This window comes from Lissotriton vulgaris, chromosome 9 (genome assembly GCF_964263255.1).
Source record: "Lissotriton vulgaris chromosome 9, aLisVul1.2, whole genome shotgun sequence".
NCBI lineage: Eukaryota > Metazoa > Chordata > Amphibia > Caudata > Salamandridae > Lissotriton > Lissotriton vulgaris.
This window is the reverse complement of record NC_141697.1, coordinates 1112520980-1112535040: the sequence shown is the minus strand read 5'-3', so window position 1 is coordinate 1112535040 and position 14061 is coordinate 1112520980. Positions and strand designations below refer to the sequence as shown.

General features: G+C 45.6%; 1 protein-coding gene across 1 annotated transcript in view; it reads right to left on the bottom strand.

Moving 5' to 3' along the window:
• The window catches only part of ARF4 (ARF GTPase 4), a 46466-nt gene extending 33464 nt beyond the window's left edge, over positions 1-13002 (bottom strand). The window contains exon 1 of the mRNA XM_086939112.1: positions 12750-13002. Within this exon, the coding sequence (XP_086795238.1) occupies positions 12750-12816 (67 nt within the window). The 5' untranslated portion in view covers positions 12817-13002. The remainder of the gene's footprint in view (positions 1-12749) is intronic.
• Between the last annotated feature and the right edge of the window lie 1059 nt (positions 13003-14061).

The window sequence follows — 14061 nt, the reverse complement described above, 5'->3', positions numbered from 1 at the left end:
ACACCTCATAAACCAAATTAGACTTTGATCTGTAACGAAACCCTCAAAACCAGGTTTGTAAAGAAGCAGGCTGTTGGAGCTGTGAGGCCATACCAATGGCAGCACACACGCTATAAGAATACAAGCAACATAACAACTGTTATTACACAGACAGAAGGAGACAGTGTCCACAGACGAATTACACCCAAAGAGTGTGTGTATTCTTACGTACACAATGTCCAGACAGTGAAACTGAGAGTAACACTGCAAAATTAATAAATGAAATGAGTGCAGAGTACTATTAAACGTACTGTATTTTCAATGTATTATCACTTTCGCCGCCTATTTACCAACAATTTCAGGTGATAGATATCTAATGTACCATCGTGTTAAGGAGCACAGTGTTTCCAGTAGAGGTTCTTCATTAATAAATCAATAAAAACATATACTACAAATAGACAAAAACACTCAAGGTGCACAGCAGAAATACAGAGCATGAACAAATTGACACGTTGACTGTTTAAAGAGATAGGAACCCAGAGAGTACAGCAGACACATAGAAAGTACAACATAACACAGACAGCGTTTATTAATTCTGTCATCACCAACTACAGTCCTTCTAGAGATCCTCGCTCATCCACCAAATCCCTACTAGTCATCCGCCGTTTCAAGAAATCAAGATCGGGAGGCCAGAAATTCACGGTTCTCGCGCCCACTTTCTGGAACACCATTCCGCCCCACATCAGACTCTCTCCCTCCTATATGGAGTTTCGTAGGGCTCTCAAGACTTTCTTGTTCCAGCAGGTGTTCAGCCTATAGTCCTCTCTACTCTTTCTTGCCCAGGAACCTCTCTAGCGCCATGAAACTGCATTGTGAACGTGCGCTCTACAAATTCCTAAAAAATTCAAATTCAAAATTCACTGTGACCCCACCCCAGTGACCTTATCTCTGCAGTGTGAGGCTTCATTTCCCACTGTGACCCCATCCTTTGCCTGGACACAGCATGCCTCGCTGTGACCACACCACTGAGGCTAAGAGGCACAATGCGCGCTCCGCAGCTGGGGGTATCATGCCACACTGTGCCCCATGGGTAGCTTGGAAGCAGAATTCATCCACTGTGATCCCACCACAGAGGCTAGAGGCAGAATGCCTCACTGTGTCCCCTTCACCGGAACCAGGGGTATCATGCCACACTGTGACTCCATCTCTGGGGCTAGAGACAGCATGACCCACTATGACCCCTCCCCTGGCTCATCAGGAGGCAACATGTCCCACGGCGACTCTATGGTTAGGGCTAGACTAGAGGCTGCTGCTCCATCATGACCCGACCCCAGGGGGCAGCACGGCCCACTGTGGCCCCATTCCTGATCCGGAGCAAGTGTCAGTGTCACTCTGTTCTTGGGGCTGCGAATGAGAGACCATGTGTTGCACCTCATTCAGGTATTTTTATCAATGGGCGGCTGGTGCCGAGCCTGCTGCTTGGGGGCCTCCTGCGTCACAGGCGGGCGCTTGCAGTGTGCGTGCATAAGTGGGGGCACGGTGAATGGTGACAAGGGGCTATGGCGGAGCAGGGTGGGGGAGGGGGGGCTGGGCATTACTTATTCACAAGCAGCCGGTGCGCATGAGGTGTCAAGATATCGTCAGATTATTAGGCGCGCGCTGCGTGATGCCACCAGAGGGGACAAACTATAAAAATCCAACACCGGTGCTCCTTCTAGTGAAGACTTTACTCCCACAAGAGGTGTGAGGAGGGAGGGAGAGGCAAGCGGAGAAGCGAGGAAGGCGCGGCACCTCAGCATCGCAGCGGCGTTCCCCGTGCAGCGCAGCAGCAGCCCTGCCACCGCGACAGCGCCCTGGTACCGGAGCAGCGCACCTGGCACACCTGCCCCGTGCAGCGCCTCCGGTGCTCCGCAAAGTCCCCGCTCCCGCAGAGGAACTAAGGTGAGTGAAGCTGACTATGCTCGCGGCGCAGAAAACACTTTGAGATAGCAAAGAGTCCCTCCGAGGAAACTTTTAAAACCACCCGGTGCGCGCTTCTTGCGCCTTTCTTGCAGCCCAGGACCCCAGGGAGTAAGCTAGTGTTGGTGCGGGCAAGACGCGGCTGCAAGCAACACGTGGCCGGGTCTAATAGTTCGGACTGAATGTGTGTCTTTGCGCGGACCCGCTGCTGTGGCCGTCATTGCTGCACAGTGGAGCGGACCTGTGACGTGTCTGAAGTATCCGGGTTCATTTCACGTGGGTTGCTCAACCATCTGCACCCCACGGAATTCTGCAAGTCTCGGGGCTGGAGGGGTGCGGTCGGGTGCGCTGGCGGGTAGTGGTAGTGAAGTGGAGGGAGGGCGGGTAGTAGGAGGGGGTTCATTCGGTGCCAGGGTCACCGGCGGCCCCCGCGGGACGGTATGGGGAGAAGGGAGCTCAGAGGTCCGACGGAAAGCACGTGCAAGTTGTGTGTTGGGGGCTCGTCTCTGACGCACGACAGGTGATGCCTGCTCGTCCCAGGTTTCCCCCTTCTGTCCTCCCCGTGGCATCTTATTGCGTGGAACGCCTTGACGGGAGAGCATGTTGCGCTCACACTCACGCACGTCCCCTACATAATCGCCCCTTCGCTTTCAGCACGTTTGCACTCACGTTAATCATAACTACACGGCCGGGGTTGCTTCTTCCCAGTCATTCCCGGGCCGCGCTGTGATTGGCTGACGTCACGGGGGTGTCCCGGGCCGGCAGCCAATCACAGCGCGGCCCGGGAATGACGTCACGGGGGTGTCCCGGGCCGGCAGTAAATCGCAGGCGGCCCGGGACAAAGGGGCGGGGCTTAAAAAAAGCACCAGAAACGCCCCCGAATCGCGTTTTCGAGAGAAAGCACGATTGACAGCCTCTGTCTCCCAATGGCTAGCCTCCATTTATGGAGCTAACCAATGAGAGGCAGAGGCGGGGCCGACATCCATACTGAAGACAATAGTTTTCAAACTGGGAGGGGCACTTCGTGCCCCTCGCCAGGTTCGAAACCTAAAAAGGGGATAACCCTCCGCCCCCTGGTACACGGAGAAACTAAGAGAACTAAAAAATACCTACAAAAAGGCGGAGAAGCTCTGGAGAAAAAACTATTCAGACCAGGCGAAAGTACGATGGAGGCTTACTATCTCACAATACAAGAAGGAAATAATCACAGCCAAATCCAACTATTTTGCTGAGGTAATCCTCAAAAGCTCTAATAAATCCCGGGATACATTTAGGCTCATCAAAGAGCTTTCCCACCCCGCCTGTGCTAATAGCCAAATCAAACCCTCACAAGAACTCTGCAACGACCTAGCAGTGTTCTTCCAAGATAAAAATCAGCAAAATTGTAGAGGGAATGAATAGTAATCCTATCTCCCCACTGCAAGACAACAGTATCCCAAAAAATAAAGACGAAAAGGCGGATCCTGATACGTACCCCCTCTCAAATGCCACCCTGGAAAACTTTATGATTCCTTTGGAACAGGAATTCATCACAACAGCCCTCCATACGTCCTCAGGCTCTCCTCTAGACCCTCTTCCCCATAGAATAGCCAAGAAATTCGAGGATGACGTTTTACCAGCCCTGCACCAACTATGTAATCAATCTCTGCACACAGGCTCCGTTCCCAAAGACTGGAAACTTGCGATCGTCACCCCGCTATTAAAAAAACCTAACCTGGACCCAAACTGCCAAAAGAACTACCGACCCATATCCCTATTACCATATCCTATAAAAATCATAGAGAGATGGGTCAGTAGAGCTCTAGCCCTCTTCCTAGAAACCAACAACATCTTGGAAGAGGAGCAGTTTGGCTTCAGACCAGTTCATGGAACGGAGTCAGCCCTGCTGACAGTTATGGATGACCTGCGAATGAGGGCGGACAGGGGAGAATCAGCAACTCTGATTCTGCTTGACCTGTCCGCCGCGTTCGATACGGTGAACCACAGCATCCTGATTGAAAGATTAAGGAACATCGGAGTCAGAGGGGTCGCGCTCGACTGGTTCCGCTCCTACCTGACGAACAGGTGGCAGGCAGTATCTATCCCTCCCTACCAATCCGAGGTCACAAAAGTCCCGCACGGAGTCCCACAGGGGTCTGCCATCAGCCCCATACTCTTTAATATTTACATGCAACCCCTGATGCGGATCATCAAAAGTCATGGCATCAGCGTGACAAACTATGCAGACGACACCCAGCTGATAATCTCGCTGGACGGAACTCGAGCAAGCTCAACGGAAACTTTCCACACCTGTATGCTGGACATGTCTCTCTGGCTCAGTCAGAACTCACTAAAATTCAACAGTGAGAAAACTGAAATACTACATTGCACAGTAGGAAAAATCCCCAAAAGTCTACCGCCAGATTTCTGGCCTCAATCGCTAGGGGACTCACCCACCCCAGTGAGCTCTGTAAAAAACCTAGGAGTCACTATTAATAACAAACTAAGCCTAGAGACCAACGTCAACAAGCAGGTTAGCTGCTGTTTCGCCTTATTAAGAGGACTCCGAAGACTGCTACCTCTCCTGCCCCCACAGACCAGAGCGGACATAGTCAGGAGCACTATCCTCAGCCGCCTGGACTACTGCAATGCTCTCCTGCTGGAATCCCCTGCCTATCTCATCTCCAGACTCCAGAGTGTCCAGGCAGCTGCAGCCAAACTGGCACTCTCCCGTGAACGTAGATCTTCCACCACTCTTGCCCTGGCTGACCTACATTGGCTGCCCATACACCAAAGGATCTGCTTCAAATCCCTATGTATTGTTTTCAGGGCAGTTCATGGGCTAGGCCCCCGGCCACTCCAGTACAAATGTAAGTGGTATGAGCCCAGCCGGTCTCTTCGATCCTCATCCTTGAACTTCATCAGTATCCCCAGGATCAAGAAAGCCACCTGTGGTGGACGAGCTTTCAGCATTGCTGCAGACCACTTATGGAATAAACTCCCCTTGGACATCAGAAAAACTAATGATCTCCTGACCTTTCGGAAAAAGGTGAAAACTTGGCTTTTCCCAAAAAATCCTCCTAAAACCCTTCGCAATAAATAAATCTACCCGGTTCAGCATCTCGCTCATGCTCCTGTCCCCACAAAGCTTTAGCTATGTACCTAATCGCCAGGATGCCCGTAGGGTTACAGAGCGCTCTACAAATGCTATAAATAAATAAATAGAAGGGTATGGTAACACTCAATTGATGAATCTTAAGGTCCCAGTCTGGGTTTAGACCTAATCACTCTACATAGACTACCCTTATTAGTGTTACAGATTATATAAAAACGGAGTTGGACAACAAGGGTGTGCTGCTGATTTTATTGGATCTGACAACAGCCTTCGACACGGTCTCTCATCAGAAATTGGTTTATCAATTCAGAGTCTGGAGTGCAGGGACAGGCACTGAGATGTCTTACTAGCTTCTTAAATCAGCGTACCCGGACAATCAACCTTGGCTCCTTTCGCTCCCAAACCGTAAATCTTAGTAAAGGGGTGCCCCAGGGCTCTTATTTGAGCCCGACCTTGTTTAATGTTTATGTGCCCACCCTTGCCAAGATTATTAGAGAGTATGGGTTTACTCCCTACTCTTATGCTGACGATACGCAACTGGTCTTGTCCTTGGATAAGGATACAGAGCTAGTTGAACATAGTTTCGCTAAGGGCATGCTAGCCATATCAGCCTGGATAACTGAGAACTGTCTCTACTTAAATGCAGCCAAGACCGAAATCCTGCTGTTTGGGCCGACTCAACAACTTGGTCCCCCAATTGATGTCTGGCTGTCTTAGGCCCGCCCCGATCCAGACTCCTGTGGCAAAAAATCTTGGGGTCTGCTTGGATGTCTCGTTATCCATGAGTGATCAAGTTTTGACAACCTCAGGGGCCTCCTATCACACCCCGAGGCTTGTGCTAAGAGTATTCCAGTGACTGCCTCTATCTGTCCGAAAAACTCTGATCCAGGCACTGGTCATTGGTTGTCTTGGCTACTGCAACGCTCTGTTAGTATCAGCAAACAAATCTCTTCTGAGCGGACTACAGATAGTCCAGAACGTTGCTGCACGCTTGGCTCTTAAAAAGTCGGCCCATACTTGTTCTAGGCCATTGCTGAAAGAGCTTCACTGGCTTCCGATCCACCAAAGAATCAAATTCAAACTTTGCTGCCTCGCCCATAAAACACTAAGACTGAACTATTACGGGACTGGTTTGTGCATGTCCTGTACCTTCTCTTTCTTGTAGCATGGAGATAACCCAACGGGGATGATTCCATCACTTTATAAATCCTATACATACATACATACATACATACATATACTATTACTATACCAGACTCGGGCTCTTTACTATCAAATTGAGCAGCATTTCCCATTACTGGATTTCCCATCATCCATCTGCACAGAAAATGACATAATCGTTTCCCCCCAAAAACAGACTTTTGATGAAGAAGCCAAGCAAGAAGATGTCACTTCCCATCATCCATCTGCAAAGGAAGTGACACCAGTGGATTGCACATCATCCAACTGCATAGGACATCACTTCCTGCTTTCTCCCTACTGCAATCCACTCATCAAAGGGTATCATCTATATGGAGCCATCAGGGCCAGAACCCCTGCTCTACTGAAACTCTAACAGCAAGATAAAATCATGTGCATCACCCAGCAACCCATACTAGGAATTCCTACAATCACTCCAGATCAAGACAATCTTAACATTTACATAGCATTTGCACAATAGACTTTCCCAACATTGTACAAATCCCATTAACTACTACTCACCCTCAAACTACAGAGCACACATTCCAATTCATGCTCATCAATGCTCGCCCTACAGCATTCCACACACACCCGGCAACACCTCATAATCCTCATCACCTATCACAAGCCTGATGCTCTCTTTATCAAACACACTTGGTTTACGCATACATCTTCACACATCCTAGGTGCTCTTTCTTCCCACAGGCTATAGCATCCTACGTGTAGACTAGCACTTAAGAAGGGATGAAGTCCCACCATCAACCTTAACTCCTGGTCCAGCACTCTAGGCAAGCAACGGTTAACTCCATGGAGCTGCTGGCATGCCATTCCACACACTCGGTAACTCAGACTGCCCCTTCCATCTCATCTACAGGCCTTCATGATGAATTCCCAGATCTCAACCCCGCCTTGTCCAACTAACATGCCCACGTTGCCCTCTTAGGCGACTTCAACCTCCCAGAGAATACAAGCTCATACAAAACAGACTCCCTCTTCAACCTCATAGATCCACTCAACATGATACAGCATGTCACACAGCCAACACACTCTAAAGGCCACATCCTTGACCTTGTCCTCTCAAGATCACTAACATTCCAAACAAAGTTTTCCCTATTCCATATTTCTTTTTTCCGGTGCTTCATTTAGTTTACTTCATTCTATTCACCAGTACAGTAATCCAGAGAAATAGAAGGGAAAGGAAAACAACGCAACTTGTTTACTAAAGTGTTAACTCTGTTATTTAACACTTAGCATAGAATAGAATGCTTTAGAGTCCCCATTGATGTTCACCGAGGGCAGCCTTCCTTTACAGTCTTAATGTTAATTTTCCAAAAACATACACTATATCGTCTCCATCTCTAATTTTCTTCACGTCCCTCTCTCTTAACAGATTTGGCGAACACTGCGTGTGATATTGTTTGCATTTTTGATTATAACGTAGTGTTTTCTCTCATGTATGAAAACGATTTGTTTTGTTGCATGTGCTGTTTGCAAAGAAATACCCAATAAAAAATGCTTTATATCCTAGATCTGCAATATATACAGAATCTTATTCAAAATGTGAAGAACACGTTTACCGACACACAAGCCAGAGCTGCACACCATCTTCAAATGCAAACTACATAAAAATGAGGAAATAACTTCTGCACTGGCAATGTTGACCGTTTATTGCTCCATCTTTTGCCGCTGTTGTACTGACAGCTGTTGGCCTCCCATTTAAGGACCACACAGTTTAGCATTTGCCACACAAGAAACCTAAACGTTGTACTGGCATCACAACATCTAACTTATCAGAAGGAAATCCAAATGAACACTGTTCACTTGGAGTAACATGTGTTCTTATATATTCTAGGCCGGAGGTGTAAAAAGGTATCTCTGAAAATGTTTTAAGTAAAAGGTCCTTAGCAAGTAAAAAAAATATGCAGTAGGTGCATAATGAAATGGGCACGGGGTGAGTAAAATTGTGTGTGGAAACTTATTCTGAGAGGCATTATGGTTAAGATGTAAAAACCAAAAAACTGCTGAAATATCTGTTATGGTTGTAGCCATGATGACCTACAAACCAAGGTTTGTGGTTCTTTGGGTTTGTAAGTGCTGCAATGAAGGCAAAAAATACTGAAAATGGGAGCCAATTATTCTATCCGATCTGTTCTTAAAGTACAGATGTACTTCATTTTGCTGAATCACCATTCTTTTTATTTTTCAAATATCTTAAAAATAGTGTCTAGCCACCAAATAAAAACGATACAGGTAGTTCCATTTTTATGTCAAGTTTGGTGCAAATCTATGCATTTGGCGTTGCTGAAGAGGAAAGAACAAAAAATTAACTTGGGGATTTAAAGTGCCCAGTGCATCCAACTCACCATAACTGTTGACCTACGTGACCAATCTGAATCATATTAGTAAAAAAGAACCATGTGAGAGATGGTTGCCAATTTTGGCAAAGATTAATCTAAGACAGAGGTCTTCAAACGGTGGGGTACCCCCCTGGGGGTCCGTTAATGCGTTCCCAGAAGGGGGTGGAGGAGGCGCACATGCCTCAGCAAAGAAGTGTAAATGAAGATCGCCTGGAAGTGTGCCTTCTTTATTTGGCAAATTTCCAGCCCATTTTGTTTAACAAACAGACTTAAAGTATAGAAACCGTGCTATGTGGGCTAGGGTCGTTGAATGTGGTGGCATGGTCAAAGAGATGGCTAAGAAGAACAAACTTTTCTGTAAGGATTTTGTTACTTTATATGCAGTTACGAAGGCAAAAAAGTAACCCGGGGACAACAGAATAAAAAATAAATACAAGTTAAACATCCTGTTCTTCTGGGAAAATCACTGAATCCGCCTGCCTACAAAGGAATGTGACTTTCTGTAATGTAATTGGGTCTCATGTGAAGCGCTGCGATATCTCAGGCCAAACTTGTGCTATATAAAACAGGGATGTGGAATTCTCATAGCCAGACGACCTGAACATATTGTTGTTTGGGGTCAAGGGCAACAAGTTTTCATGTGTATTTTGGCCTTGGGACAAATAGGCCCAACCAACCCCCTGCAGTGGAGCAATTTCAAATACTCCCCCACTGGTTCACGGATTGGAACCTTACACAGGAGAATAACTGCAGCATTCTGGACAACTTTAAGTTGTTTAATAACATATTTTGGGGGCTCTAAATATAGAGAATTTCTGTAATCAAGACGTGAGGTCACCAACACATGTATTACTGTTTTCCTTAAGTGTTTTCGAATCAGATTCAATACCTTTTGGAGTATTCTGAGCAGTCCGAAGCATGAGCCTGCTAGTTGTTTTGCTTGTACTTCCATTGTAAGTTCCCTGTCCAACCAGAGTCCGAGATCCTTAATAGACGAATTTGGAAATGGCAGGTTACCCATACAGCTTGGCCAGCTAGACAAAAGCCCGAGACACAATTTTTTTTCCAAGAATCATCACCTCTGTGTTGTCCTCATTTAGTTTTACACAGCCGCTTGTCATCCACTCTGCCACCTTTTCCAAACATGGCACAAGTTGTTCAGAATCAAGATTTGTTCCAGTATCAAATGAGACCACCAGCTGCGTATCATCTGCGTACGAGACCATGGACATGCCAAACTCCTGGACAAGGTCAGCCAGTGGACACAGACATTTAACAAGGTTGGACTGAGCTAGGAGCCCTGTGGCACCCCACATATCAGTGGCATCTTATCAGAAAAGTAGCTGGATTCCATTACTTGCAAGGATCTGACCTTAAAGAAGGATAACAGTCAATCCAAGGCTTTGTCCTGTACACCAATCTCCCTGAGTCTTTTTTTGCAGAATGCAGTGATCCATGGTGTCAAATGCTGCGCTCAGATCTAGGAGCAATCCTTGGTCTAAAGTGCTTTTTAAGTCTTCTGAGACTGCCAATAGACTGGATCACGTGCTATGCGGTGCACAAAAACCCATCTGCGTGGTGTGAAGACAATGGTTGTTTACTAAGAAATCAGACTGCGACGCATTTAGATCCACAAGCTTTCCTACGACTGGTAGGAGTGAAATACATAAGTAAGACTTAAGATACTATTTAAAGAAATAACACTTGTTGCATATGTCAATATATCCATAGTGAAAAATAAAAACACCTTTAAGGAATACTATCCTGAAGTGACAGTACACATTGCATGAGATATATAATAAAAACATTCATTAAGTAAAGTTGGTTTACGTTTTGTACTGATGAGTGTTCTTCGAGTTTTATTTCAGGTGGACTGACCCACCCCAAAGACAAAAAAAAAGTCTATACATCTCTAGCTTACTACTTAAACAGCAAGGCTGGAAATTGCATAACCTAGTGTAATGATTTGTTTTGATCATATTAAAGTATTTGTTTCCAACACACTTCAGACATTACAAAAAAAAGTGCTTCATTTGTGTTCCTAATTCCGAAATACTCACACAGTTCCTTTAAATGTTGCGTGCTGGACAAAACCTCTTTTCTACCCTAAGGATCAAGCAAGATTTTCATAGAAATCCTCTCACTTTGAAGTCAGAGAGAGAAAAGTAAACAAGAGCCCTCGGAAGACAGTGCCTCACATTTGACTTTAGTCTTTGAATGTCCATCAATTGTGACAAGTTGTGAAGGTCTGTTTCCAGAAAGCGAGTTTGTGGAAGAATACAGTAAATACAGTTTAGGCAGAGTGAGGGATCAAATGAACCTGGAGAGCCTAAACCAAATAACGCCAACAAATAGAAAGCCAGAAAATGTGACTTACAAACCACAAAGCCAATGGTAATCAGCGGGCGGAATGCATTTCTAGGTCAAGTTTTTGAATGTGCCCAAGATGTCTTTAGCGAACCAGACAGCTTCGCTGTGTGGTAGGCTGCAACCTAAAACGGATACATTCCACCCCAAAATGGTGGCATGACAAATCACTAAGAATCATGACTGATGCCTACAATGACCAACATATGAGCAATAAGCAAGTGACTAGGTTCTAAGTCTTGACCCCTCTCTCTTTGAAAATGGTAATGGTGCTGTGAGACCAGTAAAGATTTTAACCTAGCTCATCAGAATAAATTTACCTGGGTGTAGAGAAAGATTTTGTTCAATTCAAGGCGAAGAGTGGATAGAGGAACAGCTCTACTTTTGTGGAGAGTGGCCAGCTCCTATATTCACTTTAACACGGTTTTAATTTGCTGTGGAATAGAAAACATCGGCACAACTACCAAACTCTCGTAGTACAAAATCATACGAAAATGGGGCCGGGCACTGCACAGCTACTGAATGAAACCTGCACAGTTAGAACAAACACCTCAAACTGTGCCATGGAATGAAAGACCCCCTATGGAGCGGCAGCCTTAAGAACGACTAGGGTGGTACAAAATGTAGCAGGGGCCAGGACAGTAGTGTGCTATGCCAGTCCTGGGTTTCGTGCCCAATGAGGAGGCAAATGATGAGTCAAGATGTGGTCCACAGTTTAGGTACAGACACTAAGGGAGCCTACGCCCTGCACAGAAGGATACACTGAGAGACTAGTGACACGAACCAGCGTCCAAGCAGTTCAGGCACAGCTTGAGCTTCAGCTACCTTTTTTGGGCAAGGAAGTCTAAAAATCCATCAAGAATTTTAGAAGCAGTTTCATTGCTTAGAAACGTTAATACACCTGCAATATATATTTCCTTGAATTCCGGTGACAAATTAAGTACAGCAGACAGTTTTCTATGGTTCAAGTTAAACAGTAGGATTAGGAAAGGGGGTTCGGAGAAACTATGGAATTATTCAGTTAAGAATACTATGGCGGCTCAAAACGTCGAGAAATAGTATGATATGTAGCAAATTAGTCATTTTGAGGTTAGTTTGTACTGAAAGAGATTAACTAGTGCATTTGTTACGAAACGCCTAACAAAATCATCACAAAACTACCAGAGAACAGCCGCAAGTGTTTCATGATCTGTGCCACTGACCAAAGAAAAGTCAATGTATAAAGTACGACGAGTCAAAGAAAGTTTACAAAACAAGTGATAAATAAATGGATGTATAACCTAGAGGGAGAGAAGGGCAGAGGCATATCCCAGCCGATGAGTTAAATCAAATCCAAAGAAAGTTGGGCAGTCAGAGCCCTACAAAGTAAGGAAAGATGACAGCAGGTATAGCCATGGGAAACAACGTGCGGGGCAGCAGAACCTGTCACGACGCGAGTGGTGCCTAGTGAGCAAGCGAAAGGTAGTAGCAGATAGGCATAGGAACTACTTTGAATTATTGAGCTACAGATGGTTTAGGGTCGGGGTAATTTGTATGAAGCCAATTCACGGAGAAAAAAAATGTAAGGCTCCACAAGCAGTACATGTATAATCAACGGACAGGTTCATGAGGCTTCGAACACCCCACAGTTAACACTAGTTCATCTGAAGATGGAGGGGATGCCGGCAGAACACAGCCCTGCACCACCGAGGAGATACTCGCCGTCCGACAGCGAACCTCCCCCCACTTAGAGAACAGCAAGTAGTCAGGAACCCGGACATGCCCCATCTACAAGGCGAGCACCGGAGATTAGGAGTAGTCTAGTGACAGCTCACCCATGAGAATCCGCATCTGTCGCTTGCCGAAGAGCCGGGAGAAGATGGAGGAGATTGTGAGGCCCATGGCTGCGCTGTCCGAGTACTTCCGACACTCCTCGCTGCTCCCTCTGCCACTGGTCTGTGTAGGCTTCCGTTAGCTGCTCCTCAAGCACTACCTCTGCCACGTCACGGTCTGCCTGTCCGTTGCTGCAACACCACCACTTCCAACGCGACTCAAATGACGTCAGCACTGCCACATCCCAGGACGGACCGGAAGGGGACCCCTGGGCGTGGCTACGGATACGACGAACAATGAACCCTCAGGAATCTGAAGCTGGAGACATAAAAGAAGGACGCGAATACGCTTGTGTTTCATGTTAGTAGTAAAACACAGTATCGTCGCCTTAGCTGTACAAAACACAAGCGTCGTTCGCAGCAAAGCATTACTATTATATGTTTGTAATCAAGAACATATATAACTACTGTTAATCTACTATACAAAGCGGTTATCCCTGATCTGGATACTGTGTATTTTATCATTGTACTGAGAAAAAAAACTCTGTGCCTGTGTTAAGATTACTTTCATGTGAATCATTTTATGTCGGTGCCTGGACGTATAGCTCTTCGGCCAAAGTCTGCAGCCATTTTTAAGTGGTGAGTTAGGTCTATTAAGAACATATTGCCAATTTAAGGTCTAAATTATGTCCTTCTAAATTGTTCATATGCGTCATATTTTCAGTAAGAAAACAGATTGGACGGCAGTAGACGTAAAATAAATACTATCGACTCCATTTTATTTGACAAGTGTAATGTTACTAAATGTTCAAAAGTAAACCTTTTTCGGTCTTTCACCTTCAGGTAACTGCAAAGAAAGTAACTCATAACTTGGATGAAAAATAAATGCAAGTTAAGTTAATCAGTGTAAAATGCACTACTGTACATTATGAAATCCCTATTAGTTAATGTAGACATCTGCGTGTAACAGAGGGGCACATAATTAAATCCTGGTTGGTGCAGTGGAGAATCATGACTTGTGTATGTTTAGTGCTACAAGGTCCCAGTCTGTGACAGACAGCACTATTAAGATTCTGGTCAGTATTTTAAACTTTAATTACACACAGTATAGGATGGGCTGCTACAAATTGTGCAAAAAGGTTTAATCTAAAAAAGTGCTTTCAAAATATAGATTTTAGTTATTCCCAGATGTAGATAGTGCATTTTTTCTATTAAAACTGTCCTTTAAAAGCACACACTTCACAGCTCAGCGGGTAACTCCCTTATAATATGCTCAAAAAGAATAAATCTGTGTCATCAGGAAGCTTCAAGTGAT